Source organism: Corvus cornix, chromosome 10, assembly GCF_000738735.6.
Source record: "Corvus cornix cornix isolate S_Up_H32 chromosome 10, ASM73873v5, whole genome shotgun sequence".
In the NCBI taxonomy this organism is placed as follows: Eukaryota; Metazoa; Chordata; class Aves; order Passeriformes; family Corvidae; genus Corvus; species Corvus cornix.
Window position 1 is genome coordinate 10046084 of NC_046340.1, and position 19075 is coordinate 10065158.

A 19075-nucleotide genomic window follows, 5' to 3' on the forward strand; every position below is an offset into this window, starting at 1 on the left:
CTGCAGACAGAAATTAGTCACCAGAGGAAAGGCTCTGGAGGGCTGAGCTAGTTCAGTTTGTGCAGACAGCAAAGGCAGCCATGTCAATCATATAAACTGAGATTTGTCACCCTCATTCAGAGGGGTGTAAAGCTTTGCTTGCCTGGACACTGCTTATTTGTCCTGATTGAGATCACTTCCAGAACCCATCATTAGAAATGTTCTTGTTCTCTGTCAGATCTTCATAATGAAACTAGGTGTTCAGCAAGAATGAATTTGAAAGGCAAATGTTCTTCCTGCTATCTTTTTGAAATAGTAACAGCAGTATTTTAAGATGAATGGTATTACTTCAGTTCAAGTTTCATTTTTTTGTGTTTTCCTAGCAGAAGTACAATTCCTGTTACACTGAACACGATTCCTGTAGAAAATGGGTTTTAAAACTCTCTCCTTCAGGGAGAAAAGTGCTTTGTTTTTTTTAGTAGGACACAATCTGAATGAAACTTATGTTTGCTCTTCAGTGTGATAAAGAGTTATCCTCCCCTCAGCCTCAACACAGGGAGTGTGCAGAAAGAACTGAACCCTGGTTTTCAAATATTGCACTGTGACCATGAGTGGTGTTTGGCTTTCAAGCTGGCACAAGACCCGCACTCAGATATTCATCCACCTGGGATGTCCCAAAGACATGAGTCAGGATGAACACAGTGTTCTCTGTCTAACATTAATTTAGTTCTGTCCCCAACTTGTTAGTGTGCAGTTGTCTTACACACTTCCTGTAAAAGTGAGGATTTTGACTGTTTTGTTCCCTTTTACTCTCGTCTTGCAGATGAAAATTTTGTCTGTTTCACCCGGCACGAGCCGATGGGTGTCTGTGGAGCCATAACCCCAGTAAGTGACAGTGCTGGTGCCCTGCATCTCCCATAGAACTGGAAATTCCATGTGCACTCCATCCTACCCTGCAACTATTTGCTGCCTGGTTAAACACAGCTGTTCTGCAGGGAACTCCCATCTCAGTGGCCTGATGTAGTTTCGTGTTTTACCCCCATGCCAATTGCTCTTGGCAACAGAAATGCTCTGCAGTGGAAGGGTGGGTCTCCTAATCAGATGCTCTGTTGCTCTCTGAGGCTGACACCAGTCACCAGAGACCAGTCAGAGCTCTGACTCTCACACTGCTGGGACAACCATCTCAGCATTATGAGTGCTGGCTTTTTGCTGCCATGTGCTGTTGCATAGTTTTGAGTTTTAAATCATATCCATTATCAATTAATTACATCTGGCTGTTGTCTGAGCTTTCTGGGATTAAATCTCATTGAATAGAGTTTTCTTTTCCTTGAGGTCTCATTCTCTGCTGAGGGCACAGTATGGCTAGTTCTTGGAATGCCTCCAGTGTTAGCATGTGTTGCTTGCTCTGTTTCAACAGACAGCCAGGAAGACTTTACAGCTCATGGGAGACAGAGTTTGTTCCTGTCTGGTTGTAAAATGCTTTGAAATGTGGTATCCTACAATTTCTGAGGCAAATGGTGCCTCAGAACAGATTGCTGTACCCAACAGATTCTCTGTTTGGGTACAGCACCAAGACTGCCAGAGCTCAGTAAGTGGGCAATGCTCTCAGACCTGTGGTGAGAGTCTTGGAGCTGTCCTGTGCAGGTCCAGGAGTTGGAATCTGATGATCCTAGTGAATCCCTTCCAACTCAGAATGTTCTATGATTATATGGTACTTGGATCAATAGAGTTCATGGAGAATTTTGACTTTTGAGATAAGGTTAAAGACTGAAAGAAATGCATGTGAGACACTGGATTTGCTGCACCCTGGGAATACCGGGTCTGGACCAGATCCCAAAGATGTCTGGGGAAATTCTGCTTTTTCCTTCCACAGGACTGCATTTTTACCCCTGCTGGTAAGGGGACATGGTCTATTTGGCAGTGTCAGAGTGAGGCAAAGTGGGAGGTTATGAAACATTTGTCGTGGTGACTTTGCAGCTTTTCTAGCTGAGAAAGCAATGTGACTGCTGCTGAGCAGAATTTATGACTTAAGATCAAAATCTCAGGTTCCTCACACTGATCACCAGTTAAAAGGTATTTCCTGTCACACTCAGCCACCTCTGGCACTCAGCAGTGCTTCGGAAACTATCCTTTTAAAAGCCTACATGTAGGATGCTTTGGAAGGCCACTGTAGGGGACACAGTGGGACTTGTAAGATCTCAGGTTGACCCTAGACCAGCAATAAATACAACAGAAAGTACAGAACCAAATTTGACTGAAGTTCAACACTGTGTTTGTATAAAGAATGATTGGGGTCAACAAAACCACATCTGTCTTCAGTTTACTCAGAACAAATCTCCAATTTTTTTCCCAGTTCGATCTCAGTAACACCAACAGCCTGTGGGTTTGTATATTCCTACTTGATTGAAAAAGATTCTGTCACTGTTCTGGGTATGTTTCCCTATAGCAATTAACAGTCCTCCCATTTTCCTATGGCTTGACTATATTTAAAGCAATGTTCTTAGCAAGAGAAGTTCTTAGGAAGAGCAGCATATGGCTGATTTTTGTCCCAAGGTGATATCATGAGGCAGCCTTGGAGTCCTTTACTGTTACTTTCACCAGCCACTCTGCAGCAGAAAGCTCCTAATGGAGCTATTTCATGCTGTGAAAGTGTAGAGAAGTAGTGTAGGTGTAAATGGCTCAAGCTGCACAGTCAGGCCTCCAAGAAAACTTAGGAGAAAAAGACAAACGGGCAAATTATGGGATGTGGCTACTGCAGAAGATCACTGAAATGGAACAGGTCTGGGAAAAAGGCTGAAGCAAGTTGAAGAATAACACTTGAGACTAAATTCTGCTTTGTCTCAGGGTAAGAATAGAACTCATGGCTCAAAAGCTACACTGCTAATTTATTTGTAAGTGTGAATTTGTGGATTCCTGACATACTTGGCTTCTTTGTTGATAGCTGAAGGCCCTTGGCTTGAGTCTTGACAAGAAGTCCCCTTGCTGTTGGCCTACTTCCATCATCCCTGAAGCAGCATTAATTATTTTTAATGAAGAAATCCTTTCTGCTGCCAAATGACCTTTCTGAGATTCAGTGTGAGCTAGATTTTCCACTTCTTGCTTAGACTCCAAGATCCACAAATACACATGACCATGAAAGAGATTAGCACAGAGAAAACTGATGTGGACTGTTCCTTATTCCAAATTAGAAAACTAATTGGAAAGGAACAATCTACAATATGAAGGGAGTATAAGATCTCCCCTAGATTTCCATGCCTGAACAACTCACTGCAGTTTCCTAGTTATAAAACTGGAATTGAATGATATTATATAATTCCTAACTACTCAGCCAGTGCTTAATAGAGGAAAAATTAGGGTTTTTTTCAATGAGAAGTTGCACTCTGTAATTCCCCACATACAGATGCTGTACAGAATGCATCAGGAAACTGCCTCCAACACAGTTTCTGTGAACAGCCAAAATCCTACACAAAATGTGATCAAACTCCTTTAAAGAATGAGGTCACATCATGCAGAAGGTTGTCCAACGTACAGGATTAGCGTGAGGACTGCCAGCAGTATTAGGGATCTCAGGGGGAAATCAAGGAAGTCATATTCCTTAGTCCAAGCAAACACAGTATTATAAACAGACGCTTCTCTTTGTGGCTTTCCTCCCAGTTCCTTTCCTCCCCGAGCTGGGAAAAGGCTGCATAGAAGTGAGTAGGTGACTGTGCCAGGCTGATCTGACCAGTGACTTGTGTTCTTGCAGTGGAACTTCCCCCTGCTGATGCTGGTTTGGAAGATGGCACCAGCGCTGTGCTGTGGAAACACTCTGGTCATTAAGCCAGCTGAACAAACTCCACTCACGTCTCTCTACATTGGCTCTCTGATCAAGGAGGTGAGGAAATCCAAACAGCCCATCGAGGTTCTGTTCTCTTAAGGTCATAAGGAAGGTTGTATTTTGAATTGGCTGTCCAGATTTTTAGGTTTTAAAGATATTAAAGCCTCACAAAGGAAAGTGAGAACAACCTCCGTCTTCAGTCTTTTTTTACAAAGGCCTTTTTGACTGGCTAGGAGGTGGCAAACATCACAAAACCTGTGCATTTTTCTCCTTTTCCAGGAAGCTGCAGAGAGAAAAAATGATGGTTTTATTCCTCTGCCTTGTCTTCCCCTCTCCATAATGAGGGAAAGACAACAGCTCAGTTTTATTAGACAATGGGACAAAAAAGAGTGTGATTAGACAACAGAGTTGTGTTTGTTGTTTTTAAGTGGGATAATTCAACCAAGACAGAGTGCCCTGGGAAACAATTCCTCATCATTTCTGTGGTTCATAGAAAAATTTAGCTGTGTCTGGCCTGTAAAGTCAACTGAAATAAAGGCAAGATGATAGGTTGGGATTTAAAACGCTGGTTTAGGGCTTGTCAGGTAGGATCTTGTGTGCCAACAGATCTGTTAATTGTACAGAGGGGGTGGGAGGTGCACAGAACCTTCCAGCACTGCTCCAGTACATCGGCTTCCTGTAGCTATGGATGTGACTGACTGAGGAAAACTAAGAGAGTTGTAGATGGGCTTTTGCCTCTCAGCTGGAAGTCTGTTTGTTAGGCTCAGTCAAGTGATGATTTTGTCCTTTCTTGGCTTAGCCTGGGAGAAGATAGAAGGATATGTTGATAATTGACACTTAGGGCTCTTCCATCAGGAAAGGAAGTGGAAAAATAATACCAGTTAAGTATCTCCTACAGTTACTTGGCTTAATAAGATTACACAAGGTGAGTGAGTACAGGGTGCAGTTGTCATGCACCACTGCTTTTTTTGACTCTGACATGCACCTCCCCAAACACAGGCATAGCATTCCCCCCAAAAAAACCCATTCAATTCTGGTAAAATTAATTTTTTTCAGCTGAAATGCTAAGCTTGCTGCTTCTCACAGTTGTCATTCAGGACACAAGTGTAATTAGAGCAGAATAATTTTATTTGAAGATGCTCCTTTCTCCACCCAAAATTAGCTAAATTCTTTGCAGTTTTTCAGAAAAATAAGTTAAACTTTTTTGGTTTTCATCTTTAAAAGGATGCAGAAGATGTTACCACACGCACAAAGCTATGTGTCACATTCAATGAAATAATTTTTGGCCAACCAAAATATTTTGGCTTTCATTTTTGCTGAAAAACAGAACAAAACTTTTTGGCTCAGGGTGTTCTGAACCAATTTTTTGCTTCTTTGTGGCTTTGCTGCTGACTCCAAACACCATTACTTGCACAATTTGACATGCAGTATTTGCTTGAAAACTCATTAGCTAAGATGCAAACTCCATTAAATGCACTTTTGTCATTGTCACATCCACAGGAGAAATGAGACTGCCCTTCCAATTTATGAAAAGAAAAAACGGGGGGAAAAAAGTCTTATGAGGATAATTTTTTTTGCAAGACAGTACATGAACAAAAGCTTCCTTTTTTTCTCTATTAAAAAGAAGTGCCGTTTATTGAGATTTTGTATTAAAAATTCATAGGAAATGAAGCAAATGTGTTACATTCTGCAATTCCATCATTAGAAATTGCAAGGAAAACAACCTTGTGCTTTCAGTAGTAGGGGAAGGCTAACGTAGAAGAGCAATAATCCTTGAAACTCTTGTTTCAGGAAGTAAAACCAAACCAGTAAGTCCCTCAGTTCTCCTTGCACTAGAATTTCACCTGAAGTTTTGCCATTTGTCTGTTTTGGCAAAATTACTAGTTGGCTAATCTAGGTAGTAAATGTGGTGGAAACTTGCATAAGTCTTGTTACCATCTGCTTTTGTACTCCTGTTTTATTAGCCCCATCATCTAGTGAGGTTTTACTGACTTCTTAATCCCTCTGGTCCCTGAAGAACCACAAATGTCAACCTTTGTTCAAAACAAACTTTCATTCATTTACCCCTTGGCTGCAGCTGCACTGCAGTAGCTGGGGGCCAAGTTTGGCTGAAAGACTCACTCTCTTTTGACTTGAAACTGGGACTTCTCCAAGAATTCTTACTGAAACTTGGCATTTCCTAAGCATGGCTGTTAGTTTCACCCACATCTACTCCAGCTGGTAGCCTGCTGCCATGTCACTAGAAAGCCTGGAAAACATAGATGTATCTGGTAAGAGCTCAGAGGAGGATAGTACAACTAATTCAGCCTTCCTGAGAAATGAGCTGTGCTCTCAAATTCTCTGCATAGCTGTTTTTAACCTCTGTTTCAGGTGGGTTTCCCTCCAGGTGTGGTGAACATTGTGCCTGGCTATGGCCCCACAGCTGGAGCTGCAATTTCTACCCATGACAGCATTGATAAAATTGCTTTTACTGGATCAACCAAGGTAGGTGATGGATTTCTCATAGACACCTGCTGTTCCTCTTTGCATTCTCTAATAAACTGTTATCCATACAAGACTGGACCTATGAAATGTCAGCGATTTCTGTATAACCAGCAGTTTTTCCATCACATTCCCTGTGATAGGATTTCTGAGAAGTATTTGATATTTGTCTAATTCAGATCCTTGTGCTTTTAATAATCCCCCATCTCTGAAAGCTGGGTTTTGCCAAACCACCGCATTTCTGTAAGTAAAAGGTGCTCTGACATAAGGCAAGACAGTCTACAGGGCAGGCTGGCAGTGACTTAACATCATGTCATTGATCTGATGGAGGTTCTGGGCATGTTTGCCTGCCAGTCCTGCCCTGCAACTGGAAAACATGTCAGTCAGAGCCCTGAACAATTCTTCCTGGGCTTTAGTTACCTCTGAGGAACTAGGACTTAAATAAAAACATGGCCTCGTGCCCACGGTCTTCTCTGCTGACGTGGAGGGGATTAACATTTGAGCTTCATTCTGAGACCTGCACAGTAAAGCACCTTCCATTTAGCTTTTTTTTCCTGTAAATAGATGTGTCTGACTTGTTTATGAGAGGGGTGGCAGTGAGACCTCTGCACTATCAATCACCTACAGCCATCCTCTTCCATACCTATGTGGGAAAAGTGCACATGGCTTGGCCAAGACCATGTAATTGAGCACAGCTGAGACATGCAAACAAATCTGACTGCAGTAATCACTGCTGAAAATTCTCAAACAACAGCTTGCTTAGAAAAGTGAACATTTTTCCTCTGACTGCTTTATATATTTCTTGCAGTAGATCTGCACCTTCAGAATAGAGGCAGTGTCCAAAGAATGGAAATGATCACACCAGTGGGGGCAGCTTCAAATCAGTCAGGCAAATTCAGTTTCTTATTTCTTTGAGGAACACTATTCTTGTTGAACATTTGCTGAATTCATCCATTCTTATGTCTGCCCTTGTAATTGCAGAGTGTGATGTGAATGTATAATGATGACAAATTACCTTGAAAGGTGTTCTTGGTCTGTAAAGGTAATTCCAAACACTCAAAACCTGCAGCATTTACCAACACTACCATCTAGTGGCTTTGTGTACATCCTAACTGCTGTGCCTATCCCATAGGAAAAGGTATGCTAAGCCTCTGTTTCTGTATAGGGAACAAGGGAACAAACAGAATGCAATAAAGTACAAGTTCACAGTGAGCTTTTACTCTCTTGATAGTTGGTCTAATCTCAGTTTACTCAGTTACATGCTTCTCTTCAAGTCCTAGATCAGAAACTTTTAGCCCAGATGAGACATTAGCTGAGTGAAAACAATAGAGCTTATAGACCCATCCAGCCCACATGTGTCTGTTTGGGTTTTTAATGAAAAAGGAGTATCCAGTGGATTAGTGGCAGAAGGAAAATCTCAGCTGCTGGAGCCTGTAGGCAAAAAACTCCTGTAGACACTGTGCTTGTCTCCTAATCCATGGGTGTGCAGGAAACACCAAGGGAGACAGAACCTTTGCTAATGCATGTGTAATTTAAAGTGTTTTCTTCCCCCTCCACCCATCTGTGAGTTCAGCTGCATCTCTGCAGTATTTGCAGCACAATGCTACTGTTTCTGAGCCAGGAAGTGAAGCTAATTCAAAATATATTTTGACTTAGTTATTAAGCCCCAGCTTGGGCTCAGTGCCAGCTTGGAAATACTGATCTTAAACTCTACAAGAATTTTCCCATATAGATCTCTTCTCTTAGGTTATTAACTTGCTCCTCTTTGGCCAGCCAGCCTGTGGTAATGCCTCTTGCAAAGCTAGGATGCACTTATTCCTGCTGTCTCTTGGCCTAAGCTCTGAGTGACTAGAGATGATCTCTCCTAAGTTCAGGAGTCATGCTCAAGTTACAAGGGCAAACCATGAGAAAGGCAGACCTGTAATTGCCAGCCAGTTGCCCCATGCTTTCCTTGCTCACTGTTCCACTCCAGGGCAAGAAATAAAGGTAAGGTTTCCATGTGCAAAGGTAAAATACAAGAAAACAATTATAATATGAGTAAATTCAAATATTACATTGCACTTAAGAAATTAACCTGCCCTAACAACTAAAGGTCCTAAATAGTTTTAATTCATACTGTTTCTAACAACATTAGATTACTAAGTTCTGAAAGCAGAGTAAATCCTTCCCTTCAGGATACAGCTATAGCTCTCCCACATAGCCTGTCCTTTCAGACCTGCCTAACTCAAACCTTAATTCTGGGGCTGGTAGGAAACAGCAGTAGGAAACTCAACCCATTTCAGAGTGTTCTCCCTGTTTCAGCTGCCATCCAGGCTCTTCCACCGTTGTTGGAATCACACTTGAGATTTTTAGGGGAAACAACTCATGTCCTCTTTGTGTCTCACTGATACAGGTTGGAAAACTGATCAAAGAAGCTGCTTCTAAAAGCAACCTCAAAAGGGTGACATTAGAGCTGGGAGGGAAAAACCCCTGCATTGTGTGTGCAGATGCAGACTGTGAGTATGGGCAGCTGGGTGTATTTGCTGTAAGATGCTTGAGGGTGGTGGGGTTTGTGTGTCTCTGCTGTCCTCTGGCAGCTCACAGGGCTGATGTTTCCACCCCAAAGGCTGGAGGAAACCTCTGTCCAAAGGCAGGATGTAGTTCTGCATTCCTAGAGCTCTTCCCCAGCATGGGGATCATTCCTATGGCCCATGTTGCCCTCCCTGGGGATGGCTGCAGTTGCAGGTAAATCTTACACTTGTGTGTTTGCTGTTTGTAGGCTTTCTCTTTGGTTGACAGTGCTGCAGAGCCTGAGCCAAGCACCAGGGAAAGCAGTTTTCTGCAAAGCAGCCTCTCTGCAGGGATTCCTGTGTCAGGGGAATTTTGTAGAACCTGATCTAATCCAGCCTTCACCTCTGTCCTGGTGGTCTGCAGGGCTCATGTTGTGTGTTTCATTGTGATTTTATTATGTGACTGAGTACTACTAGGAGATATGTGTAACCTGGGACCACCAAAATGGTTGGAAAATCCTCTCCAGTCCTGCACAGCACAGGTTGAAAGTCAGAGGCAGCTGCTGATAGTGAGCATTGCAAGGATCTGGCCAAAGCTGGCATGCTGCTTTCTGAACAATCAGGACTGAAACTTGCCTTTAAGAACCAATGCATGGTATCAAGGAATCCACATTTGTATTTCCACAACAAGAAAAACTGGTCACTGCCTTCAGTGAGTCCTTGTGGGAGAAAGTATCAGGATCTATGGCAAACTAGACCTCAAGACAAAAGGCAGGAAGGGGGGTGGATACAACAAAAAATCTGGTTTGGGGGCAGTGAGGCCCTGTGAGTGCCTTCAATGGGTGTGGACCATTGTCAGCATTTTTAAAGGAGGTTTTCCAAAGAGAAAGCTAAAAAACAAGTCTGGAAACACTGGAATGCTGGAACTGTGCGTGTGGTAATGCTTTTCCCTTCTGGGTCATCTCGCAGTGGACTTGGCAGTGGAATGTGCCCACCAAGGCGTGTTCTTCAACCAGGGGCAGTGCTGCACAGCTGCCTCCCGCGTCTTTGTGGAGGAGCAGATCTACCCTGAGTTCGTCAAGCGCAGCGTGGAGTTTGCCAAGAAGAGACTGGTTGGAGACCCCTTTGATGCCAGAACTGAACAAGGGCCCCAGGTAACTGTGTGTCTGAGAGCAGTTGTTGTTTGGTTTTTGGTTGTGGTTTTGTTTAATTTTCCTTGTGTAAATATTATCCTTACGGATACAGTCCCAGCAGAAGTGCCGAGGGGTGAGTAATGTATCGTGGCTTTATTTTTCCTCTCTATTTTAAATATCAATTAATCACAACTGTTGAAATGTTATGTTGTAATTTTTTTAGAAACACAAATGTGTTTAATTCAGTTCTTATCCAGCTTTATGGAAGGGGCTGTCTCCCTGGTACAGTAATACAAAGCATGTTGCAGTGAGCCATAGCTCTGTGCAGAAGAGTGCAGCTAAATGGCTATTCAGCTCCTTGGCTGTGTGGGTGATGACAAGTAGTTAGAGCCCAGAGACTCCTGAGTCCTCACTTTCCCTCTCCTCCTCTGCTCCCTTTCTGATCCTTTGGAGAAGTTTCAGCTGAATTAGAAGGAAGAAACATGCCAAACTGCTGTCAGGACCAGCCTCCTCAATACTTCCAGAGCCTTCCTCTTAGTTTTTCCTTTTGAGGCAATCTGAGTTGTGCTGGAGAACTCTGGGGGAAGATGATCCTTAGGTCAGATCTTCTAACAGGCCCACTGTTTGGTACCAAAAATAAAGTAAGATTCCCAGAAACCAATAGCCAAGGCCTCTTTTGCTCTGTACTGCACTGTGGGTTTTTCTTCCTTGATGCTGTGTGGGTTCCCTCAGAGAAGGGGTGGCTCTAAGGACATATGCCTCTCATTATCTGGATCTGAATATACACATGATTCATGCATGGCAAAACCTCATTATTTGTCCTCTTGCATGGGGAATAAGTTGATGTACATCCCCTGCTCATACTGAGGCTACATCTAGCCCTGTAACTTGCCTAGAAAGAGATTTCAAACTGCTCAGCACTCTTAGAAAAAGAATACCATGCTGAGACTTGCTCTAGCAGAGATGAGCTGACCCTCAAAGCGGTTTCATGAGAACAGCTCCTGAATCTATTCAGTTGTGAGTTTTAAAGGGTGAAACACCCTGCAGTGATTGGAACATGTAGAACTGGGCTGTTTGTTACAGTTCATCTGTGTTCCCAGCCCTTGCCAGGCTGTCAGAGCACTTCCCATCCTCTGGGATCGCTCCTGTGGCTTAAGGGAGACCCTTTGCATACACAGCTGTAATTAAGGATAACAGTAATTTGGAATAGCAGTGTCTGATCAGATTTTAAATATGGCCCATCTGTCCTCTTTCCCTGCTCTGGCTTACCTGTTACACTTGTAGGAGAGAGAGCACACACACACACCTGAACTTCTGTGTATGCAATTGTCAAGGCCAGGATGGGAAGGTGTTGAGGGAGTGGGAGGAAACTGTAAATCCCAAAGCTTTTATGTGGTTGCCAGTTCAAAGGAACAACCGCTTCCTCTGCAGCTATGGTTCCTCACTCTCTGGAGCCTGTGTTGTGGGCATATACAGAAACTTAAGCAGAGGAGAGAAATGATGCAGTGTCACAAGGACTTAAAAATACCTCCGAAAGTAGCAAAGATTCACACCTGCCCACAAGTTACTCTTCAAATGTAAAGCTTCCAGATATTTTTTTCCCCACTGTCCCTGAAGTAACCTGCTTGGCTGTGAGGGTTTTTTTTAACTTGAACTGATGGATAAGGGACGAACCACCAGGAAAAATTTGTCGTCTTCATCTCTCCCCATGAGATGCTTCAGATCCAGCCTGATGCTTTCATTCTCCTTTTGTGTGGGTCAGGGTGAGGATATGCAACAGCATTACAACAATGCTGCATAGATCCCATTGTGGGATGGTCACTGGCTTAGAAGCCAACAGGGGGAAGGGGTTAAAGCCAGCCTTTAGGCTGACAGTGGTTGTAGCCCATTATCTCTTTGGTCCTGCATCAGCTGCAGGTGATGACAATCCTGTTCCACAAGAACTTGAAACTGATGTAAGCTAGTCCTGGCAAAGTGGTCCTATGTGTAGTTGTTTGTTCCTGCATTGCACTGTGCTAGATTGGGGAACTGGTTGATTCAGGTCTAATCCAGCCTTTTTGGAAGTCAAGAAGAAAGGTTTTACTCACGTCAGTCCCCTGATGTGGATTACTGTTCACTGGCATGGATGCTCGTGGCATGGCAGTGGGGAAAAGATTGTCAGCCACATATTGGGTTATGCTGATATAAACTGTACTGCTCTGATTAAAATTAGGTCAACTTTAAACAGTATTAAATTTAGACAGAAATGAGGCATGCTTCTGATGAGACTTCTCCAAAACTCACATGTGTCTGGCAGTGCTGACTGGCTGGAATTCAAAGGACACCACAAGAAACCTGAGGGGTGATCAGGACTGTTTGAGCAGAGTGCCAACCTCAAATGCAGACCAAGGGCAGTTTTTAACTTTGGATTCCTGGGAGCTGTATCACAGGAAGCAATAAAGTAAATCTGCACAGATGGCAAACTGGTTAACCAGTGCATTATACAACTGTGAACAGCAAACAGCATTACATGAGACTAACATCCTGGGGTACTAGAACAGTGATTAGATTAGAATAAGACTAGACTAGTTTTGTTATTTTAGAACCCCACACAGTGGGATTTGTAGATTGTAACACCTAACCTACAGAAATAAAATAAGCACTAATGATGGCACTTGTTAGCCAGGAGCTATTCAGCCCAATGCATATAATTTGATTTATAAGACAGTGAATATTTTTCCTTAGACTGTAGACATGCACTTCAGGATTAAAGTGTGAAAATAAAACATTTAAGTAGAAAGGGTTGTTTCCAACAGTCTGTTGGACCCAGTTGTGGGCTATTTTGTAGGACTACAAACACTAGTTTTGGACATAGAAAAAGTTCTCCTTGTAGTTTTGACTGAAATGAAGCAAGAGATGAAGATTTGGGGGCTCCCAGATTTTCAGTATCGCAGTGATCCTTAGAAGCTGCCTTCTCTATTGAATTAGATGAACAAATAGTAGAATTTGCTTTACCAGATCATGTGTTTTTAATTGAATTCAATGCTTGAACCATAAATAATAGTGGAGTAGGGGACAGAATTTAAACAAGCCTTGCAAGCTCTAGTTACAATGACAAACAGTTCCACCCTTGCATGTCATTTTTACAAATGTTTTCTTTCCCCAGTGTCTTTTCATCTAACTGTAGTTTGCCTTGCAACAAGTTACAGCTGTATAAATATCCTTGTTTTGTTTTCTGTGATGTGAAGTGGATGGACTGGATTGGTCTGGATTACAGACATGCCAGGATGGAAAGCACTTGCAGATATTTTTGAATTATTTGCACTTGGCAACTAAGCAACCAGACAAATAGACAATGTGTATGACACCTGCCAAACTCAGTGTGATACTGTATCCTACAGGAGGGCACGCAGTTCCTGGGGCAGTAGCATGAATTGTGTCCTTAAGTAGCACCTTAAAACACGAGAGAACACAAGCACTTAGAACACACTGTCCACAGTGCATGTGGTACACACACATCTGTTTGCCCTGAGATGTGCTGGGCTCTGTTTCCACGGTGTACCAGAAGTACCTCAAGGACACCCTCCTGCAGCTTTGATATTTGTCTAAAAGCATGAAAACTTGGATTGTGTGTGGCCAGGATTAACTAGAGACAGGATATAGTCTGTAATCTGGAGGAGTCAAGTGTGGAACACTCCGTGTAAACAGTCCCAACTGGCAACTGGCCCTGCTGAAATAAAACCAGATGCCTAGGCAGGGGGATTGAGCCATACAAGCATCTGGAGATACCTGGCAACCAAAGTAACCCCCCAGGCTTCCAGGACACCTTGTACCAGTGGGTGGAGCCTTTTATTTAATCACCTCAATAAATTTGTTGAGGTTTTTGTTGAGTTTTTCTTTTTAAAAACATCACCATAAATCTTTTACCATCTCCAGCCTGCTGTGATGAGGAGTTTCATCACTTAATTACACGTCATGTAAGATGTGTTTGAAACCTGCAGTTCTGCAGTCCACTGCTGCACGTGGAGCATGGAAGAAGGAGCATGGAAGTGCTGTGGGCTTCTGCACCTCTTCCCAGCACAGGACACACTGTGCTTGTGGACTACAGGATGTCTCCTCTGAGTCCTGGTGCAGCTGTGCAGCTTCAGGGTCCTGCCACTGAACTGGCCTTTCCCCACTCCTACGGAAATCCCTGGTTAAAGGCTAATGACAGCAGCACTCACTATTTGAGATTACTCCATATTTAGGTGGGGGTGAGGAGGAGATAGACAAGGTTGGTAGTTAAAAGTGAGGCTGTGGCTCCCAGTACAGAGAAAAAAAATGCAGGATTGTACCAGTCTCTAAGAACTGTGAAAAGTTATTCTGATTTTAAAAGCAAGGCTTTGGTATAACAGTTCTGAAGTAACCCCACCAACAGGGCTTATCTTTGAGGCTGTTCATGTAGCATGCAGTGTGGAAGGAGGTGGAGGCAGAGCTTGCTAGGTTCTTCCAGAGGGGGAGAAGGAGCTGTGGGTGAAGCTGCACAATGCAGCAAAGTTTATAGTTCTTATACCCTGGTTCTCCCTCTCCTGTACTGATTCTATTGCTGGTCAGATCCCTTGCTGAGCTTGCTAGTCCATCTCAGACTGTTCTCATACTGCTACTGAGATAAATCTGTGCTTGGAGAAGGTCAGCAAATCCCAGAGCTCAAGTGAGTGAGCTGTGGGAACACATATCCAAAACACCCAGGAAGGGAAAGTGGGGAGACCCTTCCATGTAGCAGCAAACTATTAGATTATATTAAACTGTCACATGTCATTTCACCTTCTGTTTTCTGTGGCTCAGGGCTATGCCCATGTCCTGTCTTTCTCCCTGCTCGCTGCCTGACTGCCACATCCTAAACTGAGCTGTAAACTGACCCAGTTTGACAGTGCCCTGCAAACGTGCCCCTGGGCCACATTCCATGACTCCTCTCTGGAACCATGATAATAAAGATGCTGCTCTCTGTTTCTTTTCCTTTTGTGTCTGACAGATTGACCAAAAACAGTTTGATAAAATCCTGGAGCTGATAGAAAGTGGGAAGAAAGAAGGCGCTAAGCTGGAGTGTGGTGGTCTTGCCATTGAAGACAGAGGACTGTTTATAAAACCCACGGTGTTTTCAGAGGTCACTGATAACATGAGAATTGCCAAAGAAGAGGTACAAATCACCTAGATAAATGCTGCTTCAGAATAAGAAATAGTGGTGATGGAGGGGGTCTGTCTGCATCCTTAATTTTAAATATAAATAACTGAGTAAAAATAACTGACACTGTGGCAAACTGGAGCAATTATTTACCCTGTAATTGCCAGTGACAGTGGATAGTGTAATGTGTGTTCTTGCTCCACTACTTTGTACAGAAGGGGTTGCTTTATTGCAGGAAGGTAGGAAAATAACTTTGGAACCTTATCCTGGTAAGGAACAAAGGAATGGCCACTGAAGTTCTCTGAAGCAGCCTTAGCATCTGAAACAATCCCAGATTCCATTCTCATGGCAAAATCCCCTGAGACTGACTATTTCTTTCCTATATGAAAACATGGTCAAAGCCAGCAAAGTGCAGATCTAATACTCTGGCTTTCATTATTCATATGCAGAAATGTTGAACAAGCTGCATGTGATTAGATCCTGTGATATTCCTTTGAAATAAAAGTTAATCTACTTTTCATCATGTTCCCTAATGGAAAATAAGTAGTTGCCAAAGTCTAACTGGCGTTTGTATTTTATAGTTTAGCCTAGTGCTTTTTATGGGGCTGCTTGCTGTTCACTCCTGGCAAGATGTTTAAATGTCTCAGATCTGCCACAGAATCTCTAAGGAACCTGGGAAAGATATCAGGGCATGAGTTACATGCTAAAAATAGAGAGAAAAAGAGCTGAAAATCCCATGACAGACCTTTTCTTAATGAACTGACTCCAAATCCCAAGCCATGATTCACAAAGCTTATTCGGTTCCATTCATTGGCAGTTTTGTTTGCAAATGTTCATCCTTTGCCTAGGACTGAGGCTCCACTTAAGAGCCTGGATATCCCAAAACAAAGACATTTAGAAATACTTGGATGAGCCTAAAAGTGGCCAAAATTAGTTTGTATCTCACCTTCAATGGGCTTTATTGTGCTGTGAGACCCTGCAGACCAAGAAAGGGCTCCACCTTTGATACTGTACCTGATGAGAGACTCCATCCCAAAATTCGGGAAGCCCTCTGTATGCCTGTTGCCTTTACACCGGCACCTGGGAAGCCAAATTTGTGGTCAAACACAGACGTGGTAAATGCACTGCATGCAAATAAAATGCATACAGTGACAAAATCAGGGTTAAAACCAAGGAAGAAAACTTGCAGTCCCTGAAATAAATTAATTGTTACTTGAGTACACTCAGCTTCAGAGTTCAAACGGAGAGCTGTAAATGGAGTAAGGATGAATCATTTGTAACTTGTCCAGATCTAACTCTGCTTCTTTTGATTGTTGTAGATGATCCATTCGTTGTTGGATCTTAACATTTATTAACTACTACAGCACATCACAATGCTTCCTTTGAAGTTTAATTAGTAGTTTTTAAGATACTCTATAAGCAACCCCTAGAAAGCTAAGATATAACATTTTAAATATATTATCCAAAGAGAGCATCTGATTCTGATTACTTCAACATTACCACAATTAGGAGATGCTTTCCTGTACTAAGGTTTAATTGATATGTGCAGATTTTTGGGCCAGTTCAGCCAATTATGAAGTTCAAGAGTATAGAAGAGGTGATAAGAAGAGCCAACAGCACCGAGTACGGACTCACAGCCGCGGTGTTCACCAAGAACCTGGACAGAGCCTTAACCCTGGCTTCGGCTCTGCAGTCAGGAACAGTCTGGTGAGCAGCCTGGGAACAGAGGGTGGGCTGGGGCTTTGTTTCCTGAGAGGGGAGAGGGATTTAGGACTTGGCAGTCATGTTGGTAAGAGCATGGTGCTAATAAGGTTGTGGGCTCCATCCCCATATGTACCGTTCATTTAAGAGTTGAATTTCATGATCGCTGTAAGTCCCTCCCAACTCAGAATATCTGTGATTCTCTAAGTGCTGGAGGTAAGATGTATTAGTAGCCTGCCTAGTTTTTGATATTCTGCTCAGAAGCAACATCTGTTCCTCAAAATAAGGTGGTGAGGCCCAGACAGTGTGTCAAGAAATTGACTGGTTTTCCTTCAGTCAAAGTATTTCTTTGTTGGGATTGTAGTAAGGTCCACCAGATGTGATGCCTTCCAAAACCCTGTACATCGAAAAAGCGATTCTCATGATCTTTAGCCAGCACCAGATGGGACTTTGCTGCACAAACCAGTGCGGACAGTAGATGGCAACACACCACTGTCACAAAGAAGAGCAGCTATTTTTGCTTACAAAATTTCTCTTTATATTAGAATCGTTTCAAAGATGGAGTCCTGATTTTTGTCCCGCTCAAGACAGGAAGTTGATCTGGTGTCTGATTCTGACGCAGAGGATTAATTCCAAGAGTTGGCACCAGAAGAATCTGCCTCAAATACTTACAAAAAATGGGATGTTGGGCTTTGAAGGATACATGTGCTGAACACACATGAAGATGCAGACCTCCAGCACAAGCCATACCTGTGCTGTATGACCTTCAGTCATTTGATCTTACTGAGATGCTGGGGAAGTGTCTGCATCAGCTTTTTCTACCAAGTATCTATAGAAATGGGCCTAGTGGTTTTATTTTACTGTGACACAATTGTCTGATACAGTCCAAATATTTTCTATACCTGGAAGTGGATGCTAGGGCCTGGTTGTGACTGTTTAGACAGCCTTCTGAGTAAACATGTTCATTTCAGAATGTGCTTAATAAATTAGGGAACAGCTTGGACTATTTATTTTAATCATGACTCTGAACATGGCATAAATTCCAGCTCAAGCATGAATGTCTTTGCCATTAGAGGATATGAAGTGAGATGTAGGTCAGACTGAGAAGTACTCAGATGTTTTCTGTTTCTGCAGCAAAAGAAGATTTTATTGCTAAAATCTGATTTCTCAAGTAACTGAATTGCATAAAAGAGAAAACTGAGAGACTTCAGCCTTTTATTGTATTGTTGCTGTTGTAATCATCTTGCTTTTCTTTGGTATTGAATTGTCTTTCTAAAATTGATGTTTTTATTGTAGGATCAACTGTTACAATGCGCTCTATGCACAGGCTCCTTTTGGTGGCTTTAAAATGTCAGGCAATGGCAGAGAACTGTAAGTTTTGCTCAATATTTTGTTTCTGTGTGGGTAGTGAATGCAATAACATTTGTGACTGTGAAAACGCTGTTGAATTTGCTTTTAAAGTTTAATCAGGCTTGCAGCATGCTGCACAGGGAGGTGCTAAGCCAGTAGAGCGTGGATGTAAAGCACTCCTTTAGGAGCACCTTCATCTGCTTTATAAGCTTTTAATAGCTCCAGTTCAGTCAAGTCCACTTGGAAGCATTTTTCCATACTAGTTAGATTTTCAGATGAAGGGAGAAGTATGGCACCATGGCTGGGGACACTGGTGTCCACCCCAAACCTGTCCCATCTTTCCATGGTGGTGTCTGTGCCTCTTTTTGCTGCTGTATCATTGTTCCTTGTTGGACCTCTTCTGGTGGGAAGGAATGATCTCCCAAATCATTCTATATCCTACCTTCCAAGTTTGCTGCCAAATTACAGAAGAGCCCTCTGTCCCTTTTCCCAGCCTGGCCTGTTGCTGTGGGGCTACCAAACATTTCAGCTCTAACTAGTTACCCTATGAGTTAGACCCAGAGCTGAGACATTGTCTTAAATCTTAATTTTCTTCTTATATAGGAGACAGGTTTTCTTAGACCTTTCAGCAGACTCCTCAGAAGAATCTAACACACCTTTCCTTTCACAAGCCAGATTTAATTTCAGAAACCATTTCTGTAAATGTTCTGGTGCATCTGCTGCTCTGAGACATTCAGGTGCCTCATTTGCTAAGCACAACAAATAAATGAATCCTCAGATGGGACATAGATATATATTGAGACCTTATGGTTTGCTTTGCCTGACTGCCTGGCTAATTAAAGGATGTCAGAGATTTCCCATGGGCAAGGCATGGAAATAGAGCCAACAGTTACCACCAACCAAGACATAATGCAGTGGTGGGCTCTCTCATCAGTATGCATTTCTGGAGCGACTGTGCCCTCCTGATGACATGGTATCTTGTAGA

General features: G+C 42.8%; 1 protein-coding gene across 1 annotated transcript in view; it reads left to right on the top strand.

The window, feature by feature from the left end:
- The window catches only part of ALDH1A3 (aldehyde dehydrogenase 1 family member A3), a 34159-nt gene that overhangs the window by 11979 nt on the left and 3105 nt on the right, over positions 1 to 19075 (top strand). Inside the window, exons 5-12 of the mRNA XM_010390982.3 lie at positions 803 to 864; positions 3725 to 3853; positions 6167 to 6280; positions 8670 to 8772; positions 9736 to 9920; positions 14890 to 15054; positions 16589 to 16746; positions 18037 to 18111. Coding sequence (XP_010389284.2) covers positions 803 to 864; positions 3725 to 3853; positions 6167 to 6280; positions 8670 to 8772; positions 9736 to 9920; positions 14890 to 15054; positions 16589 to 16746; positions 18037 to 18111 — 991 coding nt within the window. The remainder of the gene's footprint in view (positions 1 to 802; positions 865 to 3724; positions 3854 to 6166; positions 6281 to 8669; positions 8773 to 9735; positions 9921 to 14889; positions 15055 to 16588; positions 16747 to 18036; positions 18112 to 19075) is intronic.